At 39.8% G+C, this 20,445-nt stretch overlaps 1 protein-coding gene across 3 annotated transcripts in view; it reads left to right on the forward strand.

The window, feature by feature from the left end:
- DIAPH3 (diaphanous related formin 3) overlaps positions 1 to 20,445 on the forward strand; it is a 502,952-nt gene that overhangs the window by 89,296 nt on the left and 393,211 nt on the right. For all 3 annotated transcript variants that reach the window (XM_065581159.1, XM_065581157.1, XM_065581158.1), the window contains 7 exons: positions 1,772 to 1,846; positions 1,932 to 2,001; positions 7,645 to 7,781; positions 8,586 to 8,691; positions 14,688 to 14,798; positions 15,177 to 15,295; positions 15,534 to 15,650. In XM_065581159.1, coding sequence (XP_065437231.1) covers positions 1,772 to 1,846; positions 1,932 to 2,001; positions 7,645 to 7,781; positions 8,586 to 8,691; positions 14,688 to 14,798; positions 15,177 to 15,295; positions 15,534 to 15,650 — 735 coding nt within the window. The remainder of the gene's footprint in view (positions 1 to 1,771; positions 1,847 to 1,931; positions 2,002 to 7,644; positions 7,782 to 8,585; positions 8,692 to 14,687; positions 14,799 to 15,176; positions 15,296 to 15,533; positions 15,651 to 20,445) is intronic.

Here is a 20,445-nt window from a genome sequence, read left to right on the forward strand (position 1 = left end):
TGCCATGTACATTGGCCAAACCGGACAGTCTCTACGCAAAAGAATTAATGGACACAAATCTGACATCAGGAATCATAATACTCAAAAACCAGTGGGAGAACACTTTAACCTGTCTGGCCATTCAATGACAGACCTGCGGGTGGCTATCTTACAACAGAAAAACTTCAAAAACAGACTCCAATGAGAGACTGCTGAGCTGGAATTGATATGCAAACTAGACACAATCAACTCAGGATTGAATAAGGACTGGGAATGGCTGAGCCATTAGAAACATTGAATGTATCTCCCCTTGTAAGTAATCTCACACTTCTTATCAAACTGTACTGGGCTAGCTTGATTATCACTTCAAAAATTTTTTTTTCTCTTACCACCTCTGAGAGGCCAATTAAGTAAGACAACTCCCACCTGTTCATGCTCTCTGTATGTGTGTGTATATATATATATCCTCAATATATGTTCCACTCTATATGCATCCGAAGAAGTGGGCAGTAGCCCACGAAAGCTTAGGCTCTAATAAATTTGTTAGTCTCTAAGGTGCCACAAGTACTCCTGTTGTTTTTCCTAAATACCTGTTGTTATTCTCTGTGTTTTATAACCATAACACACTTGAAAATGTTAGATACCATGAATATTTGGAAGTCTGGGTCTCTAATCCAATTTCTGGAAATCTCTTGATTACAATAAAGTTGCTAATATGTAAGAGGAGTTAATATTACAAGTGTGGGACTGAAGTTGTTAAATAAGTCTTGTCTAAAGCACTAATGAATTCATAGCTATCATAGGGCTGAACCTGGGTTTGCAAGTGAGTGCTTGCTATTTGAAAGAATTCAACAGCCTTCTGCTTAAAATTCTGGGCCTGCATTCTTCCTATAAGAGGAGTATTACTCAGATGAAGTAAAAGAAAATGGTATTATGTTTCAAGATAACATTACTAGAATTCTATCAGAAGTAATTATTAGTCAAAGAATTTACTAATGAGAGAGTGTTTAAAACATATAACAAACTCTTTAATTCACGCTTTGCTTGGATTGAGAAAGAATAAGTATTTTATTAGAATCCATTCTCTATGCCAAAATATTTATCAGAGCATGATGCCTTTAATTTTTGTTTTATGTACCAAAGAAAACATTTTCATTGTTTCAGAAAGTTTTCTAAAAATATATTCAGAAATACCCATATGGATTCAGATTTCGGATAGAACTGCAAACTTGATGAAGTGGCAGAAGGAAAGAAATGATTGACAATGATAGAATCTGAGATTTCCCGGAGATCCTGGAACTTTGCATAGCTAATACACAATACTGTTTTTACTCTGAATTAAGGAAGATTTCTTACATTTTTAAATTATTTTCTCCAAAAACAGGGCTTGGTGGCTAGCTTCAGAAAAGCATGCATCATAGCAATGTTCTCTTTGAGCTAATCAATAATCCCTATTTTGCAAATGATCTAGGAATGAGTAGAGTTCTTCAGGATTATTTCTGCTGAATTTGTGGTTCATTTTTTTTGATTTAGGTTTAAATTTTATTATTTTATGTTGTATATCTTTGAAGGCTCTCTTGGCATGTGCAAAAGAACTGATTGAAATGCAAAGCAATTTGGTGGACAGACTGTCTTCTTGTCCTGTTTACACAGCACTTAGTACAAGGTGGTCCTGGTCCGTGTCAGGGGCTTTTAGATGTTGTTATAATACAAATCATAATAATAATTCAGTATCTGAAATACTGAGATATTAAAAATGTACTTAACTGGTGTCTTCTTTTTTCTCTTCTAGTTGGGTTGAAAACTTTGGACATGAAGGACTGGGATTGTTGCTGGATGTTTTAGAAAGACTGGTGGAAACAAAACCGTAAGGACACTTTATGTAAATCTTCAATTTTGTGTAATATATTATTACATTGTAATTACAACTTAAATTTTTTATATCAATTCAGTCAGGACAGAGTTGTGAAGAGGAGTCAGCATAAGATCATACAGTGTTTGAAGGCCTTTATGAATAATAAGGTATGTGATTTATTGCTACTCAATAATTGAGTTTATTCATAAGGTAGTCTATGATTATGATTTAGATACATGGATTACCATGGTTTAACCTGAAGTGACTTTATTTGCTTAGATGGTTTTCAGATATTATATCTGAAAGAAAACCACTGTTATGTTTCAGCCCCTTAAGCCCAGATCCATTAATGTGCATGGATTGTGCTGTATACTCAAACCAAATATTTTGATCCAAGTTGAAATTTGTGAATCTTGACAATTAAACATAGTCAATAAGTTCAACTCTTTCAATTGCTTTAAATGACAAGTTTAATGTGGAAAATGTTATTTCAATATCCAACTTTGAAATTGTTTCTTCTGTTAGGATGAAAGCATCCGTTCCGTTTCATTCCTCAGCAAGAAGCTGAGTATCTGTACAACATGTTTAGCTAATAGTTCAATGGATTGATTTGTATACTGATTGTAAAGCTAAAAAATTTCAAGACCCTCATTTAATTTCTTGAACAGTGTACATGGTTTCAGAGTTTAAGTACACAGCCTAATCACCTGTAGTGGTTTTAATATAAAATGTAATTTCCACTAAATTTTCTTGAAGAAACAAAGAGTACAAATTAACCCAAGAGGCTAATATTTAGCTACTGAAATCATAATGGCCTATTAAATATAGTCATAATTCAAACTTCTAAGAAAATTGAGCTTCTCTTTTTCTGCGATGCTGCATCATTATAAAGAGATTTTCCTATTTGTTTAGCATAAGTATTCCTTTTGCACAGTGCTAGGAACAGCTCTTCCAATTTCTTTGTCATGATACTTCACGTTGGTACTACTTGTTTTTCATGAGGCCTTTGGCATTACTGTCAAATGTCTGATCCTCGCTAGTTTCATACAAATTTATCCACCTCCCAAACCACACATCTTTTAGCCATATCAACCCATGAAGCCCTGCGGTGGTCTCCTCATACCCTTTTCTGTAGCATTTCAGACAGGTTTACAGATACCCTGGGAAAAAGGTCGTGGATCTGCCCTCTCTCTCTCTCTCTCTGCTTTGATGGTTAAGTCAGCTCCCTTACGGAATCTCAAATTATTTTCAACTAAGTGTACAATAATCTTTTTACATAGTTACTTCCTGGCTGCCAAAGAGTGTAAGAAGAGCATCAGGATGCCCCTTACATGCCAGCTCAGAATCACCTCACCACTGATACCCAAATGTGAACATCTAGGTAGACTGGTTTCCTACCTGAGGTACCAGAACTCAATTCTTTGCCTACAGATTCAAACAGTAACTCTTGTGATCTGTTTGTTTGCTCCAGGAAATTGGATAAACATCAAAAATTTAGTATACTAACACCATTGGTCTTTCAGTCTCAACTGCGGCCACATATGACCTGTATACATTCAGATGCCACTGACCAAGCACCTGTATCCCTGCATCCCAGTTGATTCCTTTTGCAATGCAGAAGTTGTTGCCCGGATCCAGAGTGAATGGGACCCAAATTCACCAGGAGGGAATCCTGACTGTGTGTCTTTGACTGCCACAAACTGGAATTGGATGAGATAACTCTCGTGAAGCAATAATGGCCATGACCAGCCAGCCTCAGTTCTGTTTAAGTCCCTAATGTTTTCCCACCTTCATGCAATAATATGTGCTCACTTTGTCTTTCCTGTTCTGTCTTTGACATTTCAGGATCAAGATGACCGATCATTTGCCCCGCTATAAATTGCTAAACTCTGATGCCTTATTAGAAATATCTTTTATAAACAATCCAGGCATCAGTTCACTGTTTCTAAATACTCCAAAAAGTGCCAGTGGGAATATGACTTTAAAGATGTGTCCTGTCTGTATTGACATACCTATTGAGGAACTCCTATCAGATCTCAAAATATCTGAATAATGATGGTTCCTTGGGGATGTGACTGGGGCCCCAGGGGAGCCATGCAGAGATTGCTCAGCTAGGGCAAATTGCAAAGAATGGGGCAGATGACCCCCCCGCCCAACTGGTGATTATTCTAATGCTTAGATTCAATAAGCCAGCAACAAAACAGCTTCTATAATATCTTTCTGGTTACTGAGAAGCCAAAAATACAGTTCCCTTAAAGCAACCCAGCCCTGAGCTCCCACCCAGACAGCCAGGTCACATATGATGAGGATTACTGAAAATTTTGTTCATCATATAAAAGTAATATCAATCCCAAAGGATTGGATACATTACCCCTCAGGTCAATGAATATTTCAGACCTTACCCAAATACATGCTTACAGCCAATTCTTATTAACTAAGCTAAGATTTATTAAAAAAAGAAGAGAGAATTGGTTAAAATATCATTGTACATACAGATATGAATAGAGTTCTTAGGTCAGTTTCGTAGTAGAGACGGTGAGCTTTAGAGTTGCAAAAAGCCCTTTTAGAATTAGTCCATAGGTTACAATCCAATGTTTAATATCTGGGTGATCCAAAATGGAACTGGAGACCTCAGTCTTGCAACTCAAACTTCCCCTGATGAAGCTTAAGTAGATCTGAAATGAAAGAATCTGGGTCCAAGAGTTTTTACAGATCCCTGGCATGCTATTGTCAGCTTCTTGACAGCAGGTGTTCCTTGGGTGAAGAAGAATAGTGTCTTTGAAGCATCCTCCTATTTTGTAAGTATCCCTGGTAGTTAGCTACATGGATTAATATAAGGCAATTGCCAATCTCCCATCATTTACAGGTAATTTACTATATGCTTCAAAGAGAAATGAAGACCGTGATATCACTACATTTACAGTTCAGTTAAATGTTAAGATCTCCTTTTGATCTCTGAATTAACAGAATACAGCGATAGACAGGAACAGTTAGGGGTTGACAATGTAACCAAACAATATATATGTAAACACTCAAAAAACCACAATAATTAAATACTAATATGTCTCTAAAGGTTGAATCTGGGTCAATTAGCCTGCAAGTTGTTTAACCCTTTCTTGCCCTGTGTCACAGAGGGTCTTCCCTAGGATTTCTGGATGGAGATAACCCTTTAATAGGTTTCTAACTAGAACACCACCACAAAGGTACAGATAACCTGGTATTCTGCTACAAAATAGTAAATTTGTTCTAAAGTGTAGTACTTTTCATTTGTTGGTATTGAATTTCATCATGTTGATTTCAGTTCTATAGTTCATCAAGGTCATTTTGAATTCTAATCCTAATTTAATCTAAATCACATTTCCCTAGTTTACTCATGAGACTATCATGTGTGACTGTATCAAAAGCCTTACTAAAATTAAAATGCATCATGTCTACTGCTTCCCCATATCCACTAAACCAGTATTCCTGTAAATGAAGGTAATTAGGTTGGTTTGGCATGATTTTTTTCTTGACAAATCCATGTTGTATATGTCATTGTCTAGGTGCTTACAAATTGATTGCCCAAGAATGTATTCCAGTGTTTAAGATATCAGAAAAAGAAGAACAGGAGTACTTGTGGCACCTTAGAGACTAACAAATTTATTAGAGCATAAGCTTTCGTGGACTACAGCCCACTTCTTCGGATGCATATAGAATGGAACATATATTGAGGAGATATATATACACACATACAGAGAGCATAAACAGGTGGGAGTTGTCTTACCAACTCTGAGAGGCCAATTAATTAAGAGAAAAAAAAAAAACTTTTGAAGTGATAATCAAGCTAGCCGAGTACAGACAGTTTGATAATAAGTGTGAGAGTACTTACAAGGGGAGATAGTCAATGTCTGATATCAGAGTGAGAACAACTGGTCCATAATTCCAACAATGGATTGCCTTTGTTCTCCTTATTAAAGAAAGGTACTGTGTGTGCCCTTCTCCAGTCCTCTGGGATGTCACCTACCCTCCAGGAGCTCTCAAAGATAATTGCTAATGCTCCCAGGGTTGCTTTTGTTAGTTCCTTAAGTACCCTAAAATGAAGTTAGTCAGGCCCTGCCAACTTGAAAATATCTAATTTATCTAACTATTCTTTAGCCTGTTCCTTTCCTATTGTGGCTTGTATTCTTATCCCATTTGTTGTTAATATTAATTGTGTTAAGCATCTGGTCCCAATTGACATTGACCTTGATGATGAAAAGTAGGCATAACATCATCTTGGCTTTCTTGGTATTATGCTTGATTAGCTCTCCCTCCCCAATAAGTAGTGTCTTTTTTGTCTATCTCCTGCTCCTAATGTATTTATAGAACCTCTTCTTATTGTCTTATGTCCCTTGCTAGATGTAACACATTTTGTGCCTTTGCCTTTCTGATTTTATCCCGATACGCGTACTCTATTTTTTTGTATTCTCTATAGCAATTTGTCCATGTTTCCACTTTTTGTGGGATTCATTTTTCAGGTCATTGTAGGGGTTGTGAGCCTTGTGTTGCACAAGTATAGACTATAGCAGCTCTTCAGTGTCTTCACATCTACATGAGGACCAACAATCCAACTGTTAAGAGGGTTAAGAATGGTCTTTTAGAAAATAAATTAATGTTTTCTTTTATCTTCAGATGTTGAAAAATAACATTACTAAGCAAATTTTGCTTTGGGCCTTTTAATGTGTTTCATTAACCTCTTCAATTATTCTTAACAATGAAAACTGCCTGGAAATATCAAATTTCCCTATTAAATATTTAATAAACAGTTGGGAAAAATGCACTACTATATTATAATGATGATTTATGCTTGTTTGTAAATACCTGTACCATCTGACAAGGACTCAAATTGATATTTAGTGAATTTACTATACACCAAATTAAAAAATAATAATAATAAAAATATATGGAGATATACCTATCTCATAGAACTGGAAGGGACCCTGAAAGGTCATCGAGTCCAGCCCCCTCCCTTTACTAGCAGGAGCAATACTGATTTTGCCCCAGATCCCTAAGTGGCCCCCTCAAGGATTGAACTCACAACCCTGGGTTTAGCATTTACTGGAATATTGTGTGCTGCATTCAGAGGTTTTCAGGGAATAATTAGATTCTTAACATCTCTAGGCAAAGAGATAAAATTAAATCTCTGATTGAAAAAAAAAAAACTTTCAATCCCCAGCAAATTTGTGTTGCAACCTTATATGGCTGTTACTATATCACCCTATGGATAAGTGTTTTCTGTGGGAACACCCAGTTTTCTTTTCCAGTGATGTGGTGTAGTGTAAATTTATTTTGCATATCCTTCATATTCTTTCATTATTGAGAGAAGGAAAAGTTTAAATGAAACATAACTTTGAGGACAATACAGTTAATTCATATTCTGCTACTGCTATTTAGAATTTATTATTTCTTTTTTTTTTTGATTAAAATTATGTTAATTTTGTTAGAATTCATTTTTATCTTTTTTGGATTTTGTGAACCACATGATTGACAATCTTGGTGTCTTTTTTACGTCACTCAATATTGATTAACTTGATATGAAAGAGGACTGGAGCAAAAATTTTCATCTATCGGGCATTGATATCCATGATTCTTGCAGAAAAAAGAAAATTCTTATTCTTTACTCCAGCTTCAGTGTTTGTATTTCAAAATGCAGAATTTGCAGACTGAAAATGCCACTTAACAAATTCCATTAGACCAATATGTCAGTATCGTTCACATTTGCTATTTCATAAGTTTCAATTTTGCTTGCATGAGTTTTTAAAACTTAAGCCTTCATTATCTGTTGATGTTAGTATGGGTTGGAAAGAATAATGGGAGAAGAAAGGAGCCTTTCATTGCTGGCCAGAGCAATTGATCCCAGACAAACTAACATGATGACTGATGTTGTTAAACTCCTGTCTGCAATATGCATTGTTGGAGAGGAAAACATGTAAGTATACAATAAATACAATATACCCTTTTAAAACTTCTAATTGTATTTAGATAGTCATTAGCTATTGAATAAGTTTATTGAAACCTCCATTTTTAGAAAATCTTAATTTCAAATGTATTAATTTTAGAACTGAAAGTAAATATCTTTACTGTTGCCACCACTTTGTCAGATTTAAGTACCTTCTTAAAGTTTAACATTTTAAATTTATTTTTATCACTACCAAGTACACCGTAATTGGGTTTCCACATGTCGGAAATATGAAGTAACAGCATGTTAAAATGTTAGTTCCTGAAAAGTGAATTAATAATGTCTTGCTTTTTTACCTGTTGGCTAGAGGCACACGTTTCTTAAACAAGTAAGTTCATACACTTCACATTAGATTTCTGTGTTAAAAAGTGGATTAGGATTTATGTTAGTGGGAAACTATTAGTTTAATTTAGTTATTGACAGCTAATAAGGCATTTATTAGGAACAGCAAAATTTACCACCATGGGGGAAGGAGTTGGAGGAAGTGGTGCTGGGAGATGGGGAAAAAAATTGACATCCTTCCTCCCCACCCCTCCATTGTGTTAGGTTTTTATTGTTTGTAAATTTCCTATTATGTTTCAATAGCTAAATTAAGCTAAAAGTTTCCTTCTAACAAAAATCCCATTTTAACACAAAATTACAGTTTAAAATGTATAGCCCTGCTTTTCTTTAAGAAATTTGTGCCTATACCCAACAGGTAAAAAAGCAAGGGGCGCAGGTGAGGGAGATTACTTATCTGTCCCATAAATGGAATTGTCTTCTAATTTCCTATAGCCTTGAAAAAATTTTGGAAGCTGTAACAACAGCAGCAGAAGAAAGGAACATTGACAGATTTTCCCCCATTGTAGAAGGCCTCCGGGATAACTCAGTTCAACTGCAAGTAAGTATTCTTTCTTTTATGAAGAGAACTTTGACATCAAAACAAAAATGAAATATGTATATTCGATGCTGAATTTTTCATTAGAATGAAATGGAAGCTATCCAGATTAGGTCCAGTTTTGAAATAAAAGCTATGTAATTTAAGAAGTGTAGATTATTGCTGAAGCAATTTTTAGGGATAAACCATTTTGACACTGCACAACTGTCACCATACCTTAGAGGGTCACAGCTCACCCAGGAACTGGTGGTTATTTTACCATCAGATATACCAAGTCAGTAACAATAATAATCGATTTCACCACACTGGTTAACAAAAAATCAAACAAGCTCCCACTCCTTGTTCTAGGCTATAATGGACCTGAATTTCTAATATGAAAAATAAACAGGACCCTGCCTCTCAAACTTTAAAAAAAAATTTTTTGAACACCATTATACCTGATAAAAAAAGACATAAGTCCTTGGATTTTCCTTTGCAAATCACCTTTGAAGCATGAAAATGTTTTGGTGTTAATGTACAGTAAATGATCAGTTTCTCGCCTGTGTTCCTTATGTTAATCCCATATAATATCTAAATACTAAGATAACAGCAGGCAGTTTAGTCTAAAACTATGCAATGTACCAAGTAAGGATATGGTCCAAATCCATCTTTTCCAAGGTGTCACCATTGTGCTGACTCTCTCATCGCTACTATGTTTGACAAGGTAAATAGCTTAATAGATGTCAGATTTACCAGCGAAAGAAACTATCTCTTAGTCAGTGGAAATTAACCCTTCAGTCTATAGGGCACTTAAAGTTAGAAAATTGTCTTCACGGGAGTCTGCTCTGAGTCTAGACTGCATAATATTTTAAAACTACTCAGAAGCAGCTGCATCTGCATTCAGGTTTAAAAAAAAAAGAAAAAGAAAAAAGAAAAAAAATGTAAGGTTAAAAATGTTATGGCAGTTGTCTCCTTGTGTGTTGCAGATAATATTTTGCATGAGGTATATTTTAATACTAGCTAGCTATGAATTAACAGTGTAAGTTTGTCGTCTATCAGATGAAGGGAAATGAAGGGAGGATGTGGATGACTTTGTGGCCAATGTAAAACGTTAGTTTAAACGTGAGGCCATATATTTATATACAAAGCATGTATTCCTTATTAGGTTTGGATAATAAATCTTGGCCCATATAGGCAATCCTCTGCACCTTAATAGTTAAAATTCAGTATTCACCCTGCTACAAAAATGAGTTGTCGAAAATTTGTGATGAAACCAAAATAGGCTGTGTAATAAGATGTGTTGGAGCAAATTTGGCAAGCCGATCTTATTTCACTAAGATTGATTCAAAAAGGTAGAGCTTTCACACAAGTCCCTCTTTTCTATAGAGGGGGCTTGGATGCTGCAGAATCTTAACCATCATAGACAGATGCAATACTGTGCATTGCAGAGTTCAGCAGTGTTCCTTGTTCCACTGAAGCTTTCTGTCATATTTACTAGGACCTGTCAGCCCCTTATCCCTGAACAGGATTAACTAAACAGTTCTCTTAGCAGCTTGGAATAGGAAGTCAGATACCCATCTGGCCAAATGAACCTTCCTGGATTCTGTGCACTATTTCACCCTTGATTGATCTGGTCCTATGAGCCATGAAATTTGCTCAGATATTGCTTCATTTAGGCCAGGCCAAGACATCCTAGCTCCAGCAGTTTGGGTCTTCTCATTGTGGTAGGAAAGACCCTTCAAATTTCTCCAGCCATCCTCATGGTGCAGTCATAAGATGCAAGTCTACAGATAGGGAGAGAAATCAGTGTCCCTTCAAATCAGGAACTGACTGGAAGGTTCCAAAGACCTTTTTTTTTTTTTTTGGATGCATGTGGTCACCAGTGGGAGGAGGCTCATGTTCCTATTTGTTGCTGCTGTCACCTTAGCGACCATAAAATCTTGAGTATGGGAGGTTCTGCCAACTCACAGGAGTGAGAATTCTGCAAGATACCTTCAGAAAAGCAGAAGTTTTCCTTTTCATATTATTTTTAAAAATTAATAGTTAAATTAAAAATACTTTTTTAGCGTTTTATCAGTCTCATAGTAGTAAACATATTGATTTTGTTGAAGATATTGCTGGTAAACAGGCACAGTTTCCCACTAAGTTATCTGTAGCTGTCCTGGAGGCTTGAACCTTAAAGAATTCAGTTTGTTTTTATTCATCATCTTTAAACTACTAATCAAAGGTTATACTAGACATTTCTGACTTAAAATATTATGCTCATTTCATAGAAGATGAATTTTGCTCTTATTGAGTTCTTTAAAGTTATTTTTCTTTCTCAGCAGTGTTAATATTGAAACTAATATAATAAGTCATATTAATGTCCCATTAGTGATGTTGCAGTTAAGACACTTTTATTTTAAACCTTGTATAATGGTTAGAATGTATCCTGCACGAACCTTGTACGTGAGGTTTCTGTAAGCATTTCTGTGCTCTGATGCTCGATGTTTTTAAAGTTGCAGCCAGTATTTGAAGTGGGAATTGCCACAAGAGGATTGGTGCCTACAATCCACCAACTAATTTAAAAACCACAGTAATTGTATGAAATCCGTTTTAATGAGTGTACCAGACTTGACACACACGATTTTCAGAAGGTGGAGGGGAGTGTAAACCAGCAGCATGTAAGGGGCAAGAGAGGAAAGGGGACCAAGGAAAGGAGGCGTGATGCTTTGACATGTTGTCTTTAAGTGTCTGAGAAAAGGCTTCTCTGCTTAAAATCTGAATTGAGAGAACTCCTTTTCCTAGGAAGTTTCTGAAGGATGAAAACTTGGCTTACTCTGATTTGCTCACAGCATGAACCAAATTCCACTGGCATTTGAACTAAAGTTCCCATTGTGAGAATTTCTGCTCATATAATCACTGAATCATTGGTCTGTTGCAACCACTACTTTCAGGTGCTTATTATGAATAAATTAGCCTTTCAGTTGAAGCTCCATGTTGATATTCTGCTTTAAATAAAACATTTTTAGAATTGGTCACAATGCATTCAACTACTTCTGTCCCTCTTCCCAATACAGGGAGCTCCTTGGGATAGAATCAGGAGTCTCCCTGTCTTTCCACTGAAATTGGAGGCAGCAGCTGATTGCTGTTCCCCGCCCCACATCCAGCGATTTCCTATAGTGGAGGTTGGAGACTTCATACATCCTCTCCAGGGCTGGGGTGATGCAAGTGTGACTTGGTTTTGCAGCAAGGACTGTAGAAGGGCAGGAGAAGTTAATGAGGCATTAGCACTTTCAGTAACTGTAGAAGAATTTCACCCGCCACGCTCCCAAATACACATTCTAAGCCTTAGTATGTTTGTTAGGTGGATGGTGTGGACAGTGTGGGTAGCAAGCTGTTGAAGAATCTGGCAGAGATGGGTGAGGCAGTGGTTCTGGCATGAGGGAAAAAAAATACAAGCTGTGTACCTTTTCACAGCTTGCATGTATGTTGTCCGCCCTGTCTATTTTGATTGTATACTAGGGGACGTGTATTCATTTGTTTGTACAAATCCTCGTTAGCACAACAGGGTACCTGATCCTGAATCAGGACTTTGTGCTACCACAATAATAGTCAAATTAGAAAAAAGGTTGCTTACGGTTAGTTGAGAACATTTTCAGCTACTTTCCCCAGCTCTGGTAATTAACCATCTACTTTATTTTGAATATCATAGATTGCTAGGCCAGAAGTGACCATTGTGATCATCTATCTGACTTCCTGTATAACACAGGCCATAGAACTTCCCCAGTCTTGTTCTAAAAGCTTAAAGTTTACTCTCCTGCATAGTTGGAGAAACAGAGGGAAGAGTTCCTCTGGTGGCAGGTGGAGGCAGCAGCTCTGAATCTGGGCCAGGCTTCAGCCTCAGGGGCCAATCTGCGGCCTCTTACATTGAGGAGGAATAATAAAGAGGTTGTATTCAGTTTTACTAGTTACTTCGGTTTCTCTGTTAGTTGGGGCCCAGGGTGTATATCATAACTGCCCCATGCTCTCCCCCAACCACACACAGTATGCAGTTGTGTATAATATTAAGCACCCACCACAATCCAAGAACTGTGCTTTGCTTAGCAACTCATTCTCTTGCTTTGGGTTGTGTACGGGCATGTCTGTGATAATCATTCTTTTGTTGTTCTGTTATACACATTCTAAAGAAACCGTTTTGGAGTCAGTAATTACTCATTTTCAACAAACTTGTTTTATTTAGGAGGCTGTTTTGCAAAACAACAAATGGAAACTTGTTTATCCATAACTTCTACTCCTGCTCTGGGACTGTTAGAAAGCTCGTGTGTTTCAATGACCCTGAGATCTATGGCAGTGGGAGTTTCAACTCCTGGAAGGGTGACCCAAATCTGACAGATGAAAGTGTAGGGAGCAGATGAAAAGCAGTCTACTGGTCTTCCAGGTTGGGGATTGAACAATAGGCAAACAACCTATCCTTTTGTAAGAGTTAAGTTACAGGTAGCCATTCCAGCAAACAGCATAACTACTATTGATTTGTGGGTTAGGTTACAATTACAGCATGTGATCCAAAATCTTCCTAGTGACCTCCATTAGGATCCATTCAAATACCCAGTGCATACGCTGCACCAACCTACATTGTGGCTGCTACACTGAAATCGGAGACAGAACAGATGAGAGAAATTATGAAAAAATCTAAATGTGAAATTGATCTGGGAACATGAAACCTACATAATAGTAATAGTAAACGAATGGAGTTTATGATCTGACACAGACATATTCCCCAAACGATTACACTAGCCTTTAAATATTCAAGTTAAGGTGGCAAAGTTATGGCTTACTGGTCATCTTTGGTTTAACAGATCTGGATGCAAGCTCTGAATTTCTTATTGCTTGTTTGTAGTACCCTGGTGCCTAGAAGTCATTGACCAGGACCCCATTGTGCTATACAAACACACAAGAAGACACTCTCTGCTTCGCAGAACTTACAAACTATGTAAAAGGCAAGAGACAACATGTAGCTACAGATAGAAAAAGGATGTATAAGGAAACAATCAAGCAATATTGGTCTGCATGATAAACAGTGATCTTAGCACACCTTAGCCTAACTGTTGTCAAGGTTTTTGTAGGCAGCACAGCAAAGGAGAGTTTTGAGGAGGATTTGGAAGGTGGATAATGAGGCGCTCTTCCTAATCATGAATGGGGCAGCATGGGAGAAAGCGCACAAGTGCTGGTTAAATTTTCAGACAAGCAGGTGATGGAGGTTGGCATCCTGGGCTGATTAAAGGCAGAGTTAACTTCTCATAGCAAATGAGAGATGATCAGTAGAGTGGGGTGTGATGCTGTGTATAAGAAAGATGACCATTTGTATCATTGTTGCTACCACTGTTGCCAGTTGCAACAAATCTTATATAAAATATGTCATGTAAGGTGTGACTGGAAAAGTTATGATTTGGTAAGTATGATTATGATGTTTATATACACACATCTTTGAATCTGAAATGATGAATATTGGCTATGTACTTGTATCTTATTTTTTCTGCATGTGAAATTTACCAATTGCCAATTTTCATTGTCATACATTTTAAACATATATTCACATGTACAGATTTCAATTTACATTAAGTTGTTAAAGCATTTTTTGGATAAAATCCCTAATGCATTAATTCATCAAACACTTTAAATATTGAGTATAACTTTACTATAAACTCTCTCTTAAGATACTGTTACTATGGGTGAAATGATCTAGGTTCTTGTATAAAATTGCAGCATTCAGGGGAGAAACAGAATTGAAATTAATGATTTTATGGTTACATGCCAAATATGTCATATCTCACTTTCTTATTTGGCATCTATGGCTTACTTTAATTTACCAAAATCTACTTATCTTTAATAATGACTTACACATGATAGATTACATTTAAAACTGTAAGATGTGGAACATGCTAAAAAAGTAGGTATTCAGATTTCAGTAATGCCCTTTTAACATTAAAATATATTGAAAACTAAGAAATACTAGAGTCTATTTTCTTTTTCTGTTACAGGTAGCTTGTATGCAGCTCATCAATGCTCTTGTAACATCTCCTGATGATCTGGACTTCAGGCTTCACATCAGAAATGAATTTATGCGCTCTGGATTGAAGGAGATATTGCCAGTAAGTGGCTTGGTAGTCTCTTTGCATTAATATTTAAATTAGTGGACTACCTGAGTTGGGGGAGTTGTATGAAATGCATTCTTGAATATTATACTAAGTTTGAGTATTCAAGGGATAAAATATGAAAAACAGTTTTGAAAGAGGAATGAAAAAAACTGTTATCTAGATGTATTAAATCAGCACTAATTTTATGATTTTAATGATAGAAAATATAGAACAGCATGTTGTGCAGATACATTTTTATTGAATAACTAATGTGAGTTCTTGTAATGTTACAATAAAATAACATAAACCTGTGCAAGTTACTCAGAATTGAAGGGCTTGTTTACATGTGCAATTTTTAGTTTTGTGTACCTTTCTACTACCTTTTCTTTGCAGCAATTGACATATATAAAGAATGATGCTCTAGATATTCAGCTGAAAGTCTTCAATGAGCACAAGGAAGAAGACATGATTGAGTTCTCCCATCGTTTGGAAGATATTAGATCGGAACTAGAATATCCTTTTGGGAGTGAGGAACTTAACATGTAGAAACAATAATGCTTTAGTATCAGAAAATTCAATTCAGTTTGTGTTAGCAATATAAGATTTTGTAACACAAAACTTGACTGAAATGTTTTTCTTAACTGGGTGTTTGAACAGTATACTGCATTTTAGTAGTTTGTTTAAAATAAAAAAAAGTATATCCTATATTGCAAATAAGAGTTCCTGTTTTCTTCTCCTTAACTTGTTTACTGAAGCAAATGATGTTTACAATATGGTGTGGAACACAGTCAAGGACACTAATGCCGAAGGATATTTTCTTTCTATTCTCCAGCATCTTTTGCTCATACGAAATGATTATTTTATACGGTAAGTTAAAATTGTGGTAAATATCAGCTCTTTAATTTTGTTTCATTGTGCCAAACTGAATAATGGGATACGGTTTCAATAAAATCAAGTGACACATTATGTTGAGTTAGTCTATCAGTTTTGCATTTTGGGTTGCTATTAGGGAAATAATTGGTATTGCACAAATGGCATTATTACTTCATAATAAGATGGCATAAAGAAGAGAATGAATTCTGAATGAGAAGAAACGATTTAAACATGTTTATTTTCTTTTTGATTAGAACACTATTGTGCTTTAATCTGAGGCCCTGTCCGTATTGGGATCTGAACTGTATTAGCTGCCTGTGTCGTCTATAGCACATACATCAATATCTGTAGATATAAAATTATGTTCTTAAATTAAGACTACTTGTGCTCTAGAACTGGGAGTGCCAGGTGTGCAATTCAGACATGCACAAACTCATGTCTTTTAAAAATGTGGCCCCGAATAAAGAAACTATAGGGGAGCGGCTAAGTTGCCCTATATTTAGGCTGCCAAATACTTCTTTAATGAAAATTCTTCTTTGAGTACTTGCTCATGTCGATTCCATTCTAGGTGTGTGCCTGCCCACATGCACAGTTATCGGACACTTTACCTTAGCAATATCTGTGGGGTCGGCTGTGGTGCCCTCTGGAGTGCTATGCTCATGCGTCGGTGTATTAGGCGCTGCTGGGCACCCTCTCAGTTCCTTCTTTCTGCCCGTGGTGGTTGGTCGGAGCGCCTTTCTCCGTTGCCTCACAAGTGGTCAGCGGTTCTTTCCCTTTGAACTTTGTTTTATAACTGTAAACCGTTTTAAGCCCTGTGCTGACTGTAATAGGCCTGTGCTTGTTAGTGACTCACGTGGCAGCTGTTTGAAAAGCTCGGGGAAAAGTGTTGCATCTGTAAGGACTTTCGTCCCAGGACACAAAAGGAACGTGACATTCGTCTGAGGGCCCCTCCTCATGGATGGCTGCTCTCCGCCCAGCGTCAGAGCTCTCCTGACTGGACGCAACCCCCAGCACTTCAGGCTTGGTGTGTAGCGCATCCCCGGCACTGGGCTCTACCCAGCACTGATCCCTTTCACCGGTACCCAAGAAGAAGTCTAAAAAGCGGGACCCGACACTGAGCAAAACAGATCAAGGGTCATTGGGTAAAGGACCATGTTCAGGCCGCCTGCCCACGCCAGAGCCACATGTCCCCGAGGGAACCTTCTACCCCAGTAAGGGAACCACCACCGACTCCAGGGAGCAGTAGGGGACGGAGATTGATAGCAGAGTCCATGCCTTCCCAGCTCCTGGTGCCCAGAGAGCAAAGGACTCTCCCAGTGCAGCCGGCACTGCATGCGGCAATGGACCCGACAAAGGCTTCCTATGAGGGCAAGCCAGCCATGAAAGCCTCCCAGAAGGTGAGTGAATGCCGCCAGTCTCCAGAGCCAAGGCAGAGCTCTTTGGCACAACGTCCCTCGTCTCCACAGCAGCCTAGGTCACCGGTTCGTAGCCACAGATTGCCAGCACAATGCTCCTGGTCTCCGCCGTCTAGTCAAGACCCTCCCAGAGGGAAGTGCCGGTCACCGTATGGTTTGCACTGATCATCCTCACGCCGACAATCACTGTTGCCTAGATGCTCCCCAACATGGCACCGGTCTGCCTACTCAAGGCATCGTTCACCCACGGCAAAGGTTAGCCGCCAGACTCAGGCGTTGATGGCTCCAACATGGCCACCGGAGGAGGAGGATTTCTCAGGTAGAGAGAGGGAGTTCAGCTCCTCGCCAGGATAGCACCGACATGACTGGGCTCCTGAGGCTGTATCCACCTCAGTGATGCCATCCTGGCTGCTGGACCAGTGGCCAATGCAATGGCCTTATTGTTATGACTGGGGCATGTTAGTTATGCCGATGCCCGTCACACCAATCGTCGGTCGCTGCTTCAGACACGCATCAAGCAGCACCGATGGCACTAGGCTTGGTGCACGAGGCAAAGCAGAAGCTGAGGTGGAGTGCCAGGTGCCCAGCCCGAGAACCCTTTCCTCCATGGGCCCTCCCTCGGTGGTTCCGTCGTCCTCATCCCCTCCAGATGAGGCTGTGGTGGGGTCCTCTCACACTAACCCACCAGACGACTTTAAGGAGCACCAAGCCCTGCTCTGAAGGGTGGCCACTAACTTAGGCCTACAGGCAGAAGAGATGGCGGAGCTATCAGACAATTTTGTTTAATGTGCTCTCTGCATCCACCCCCGCATGTGTCACCCTCCCGGTGCACCGGGGGGTCCTAAAGATTTTCAAAGCCCTCTGTAACTTTTACCTGTGGGACTCCCTCCATAAGTTTAAGGACTCCATGCAGCAGGAGTTGGCCCAAGAATTCAGGGCCCTTGTTGAGGAGGGTACAGCAGTGGCTCTGCGTTGCCTCCAGATGGCCTGGGATATGGCTGATTTGATGGTCAGGATGGTCACCTCGGAGGTGGTCATGAGGTGCATTTACTAGCTTCAGACCGCAGGCCTGTCCCAGGACATGTAGTCCTTGATACAAGATCTCCTGTTTGATGGAGTGAGACTCTTTGTGGAGCAATGGATGTGAGGCTGCACAGTCTGAAGGACACTCGGGCCACCCTCTGCTCAGTGGGGTTGCATAATCCTCAATCGGCGAGGAAGAAATTCTGGCCACCCTCACCGCCAAGGCCTGGGCAGCCTCGGCCGGGGTCTACACGCAGAAGGAACACTAGTTTTAGTCGTCGCTGTCTTTCCTCTTCCCATTCACCTGCACAACCTGGCCCAGCGAAACATCATGGGGCCCATAAATGTGCATTTTGAGCGTACGCCCCAGTCAACTCCCTGGATCTGCCCTGTCTTTTCCTCAACCATATCCATCCCTATCATTCAGCCTGGTTGCAGGTTACTTTGAAAGTAGACAAACTCCTACAACTGAGGGGTAGTGGAGGAGGTCCCTCAGAAACTGAGGGGGAAAGTTTCTACTCCCACTATTTCCAAATCCCAAAAGCAAAAGGGGGCCTAAGACCCATTCTGGAATTAGAGCAACTCAACAAGTACCTCAAGAAGTTGAAATTGTGCATGGTTTCACTGGCCTTCATCATTCCCTCTCTAGATCCTGGTTTTACCACTGCCCGCACTTGCCTAATGTTGCTAGGCCACATGGCTGTCATGCCTTGCTGCACATCCGGCTGCTACAGGCGGGTTGATGTCCGTCTACATCCCCGACAGACACAATCTAGATTGGGTAGTTAAAGTGCCAGATCACATTCTGCTGTCCCTAGAGTGGTGGTTGAACTCTGGGTCGGTGTTGCAAGGAGTTGCCTTCGCGGCCCTCTCCCCCGTTGCTGACTCTGGTTTCTGATGCCTCGGACCTGGGCTGGGGAGTCCACCTGGGTGAGCTCAGTACACAAGGCCGCTGGTCGGGGGTTGATTGCTCCCTCCACATAAATGTCAGGCAGCTCAGGGCGGTTTGCTTGGCTTGTCAGTCATTTTGGTTCCACTTACAAGGCAAAGTGGTTCAAGTCCTGATGAACAACATCGCTACAATGCTTTATATCAACAAGCAAGGTGGAGCCAGGTCATCATCTCTCTGCCAGGAAGCCCTCTGGCTCTGGGATTTTTGTGTGTGCAGCATGCCCTTGATCTCGTGGCAGCACATCTTCCCAGAACCAGGAATGTATTCGTAGATCTCCTCAGCAGAGCCGCCTTGTCTCGACACAAATGTTCACTCCACCCCAAGGTGGTCAGCAGGATTTTCCAAAAGTGGGAATCTCCCCATATGGACTTGTTTGCAACTCATCAGAACAGGAAATGTCACCTGTTCTGCTCATTTTGGGGAATCGACAGGGGCTCCTTGTTGGACACCACCTTACTCCTGTGGTTGGAGGCTCTCATGTACACTTTCCCACCAGTGCCATTGCTTCACAGAGTGCTCATGAAGGTCAAGCAGGACCATGCCAATGAGATCCTGATAGCCCTGGCTTGGCCTTGCCAACACTGGTTCGACACGCTGATGGACCTGTTGGTGATGACCCAGATGCAGCTGCTCCTCTGGCCATATTTCTTGTCCCAGAATCATGGCAGGCTCCTGCACCCGTATCTAGCAGCGCTGCCTCTAACAGTTTGGTTGCTGCATGGGTAACGGCTGAAGAGCAGGAGTGCTTGGCCTACATCCAGAAGGTCCTACTGGGTAGTAGAAAGTCCTCCACTGGAACAATCTATTTGGCCAAATGGCAATGATTCATGTGCTGGATTTCGGCCCAAGGAGTTAGGCCTGAGCAGGCTTCGCTGCAGTCAATTCTGGATTACCTTATGCATCTCAAGCTCCAGGACTTGTCCCTTTCGTCAATTAAGGTCCACTTGGCAGCCATATCGGCTTTTCACCCTGTGTTCCAGGGCAGGTCGGTCTTCACTCATAACATGATGGTCCGGTTCTTGAAAGGTCTGGAACAACTCTACCCCCAGGTCTGGGACCCCGTCTCTCTGTGACCTTGTGCTTGGATGGCTCAGGAGAGCTCCCTTCAAACCCTTGACATCCTGTCCCTTCTTCTGCTCTTCTGGAATATGTCATTCCTGGTGGCGATAACTTCTGCCCGAAGGGTCTCAGAGATTAGGGCACTTACCTGTGAGCCGCCCTATACAGTGTTTTTCAAGGACAAGGTCTAACTGCAGCCACATCCAGTTTTCCTGCCCAAGGTAGTTTCGCAATTTCACATAAGCCAGGACTTATTTTTGCTAGTCTTCTTCCCAAAGCTTCATAAGTCTGAGGAAGAACGTAGGTGACACTCCCTGGATGTCAGGGGAGTGCTAGCCTT

This window comes from Chrysemys picta, chromosome 1 (assembly GCF_011386835.1).
Source record: "Chrysemys picta bellii isolate R12L10 chromosome 1, ASM1138683v2, whole genome shotgun sequence".
NCBI lineage: Eukaryota > Metazoa > Chordata > Testudines > Emydidae > Chrysemys > Chrysemys picta.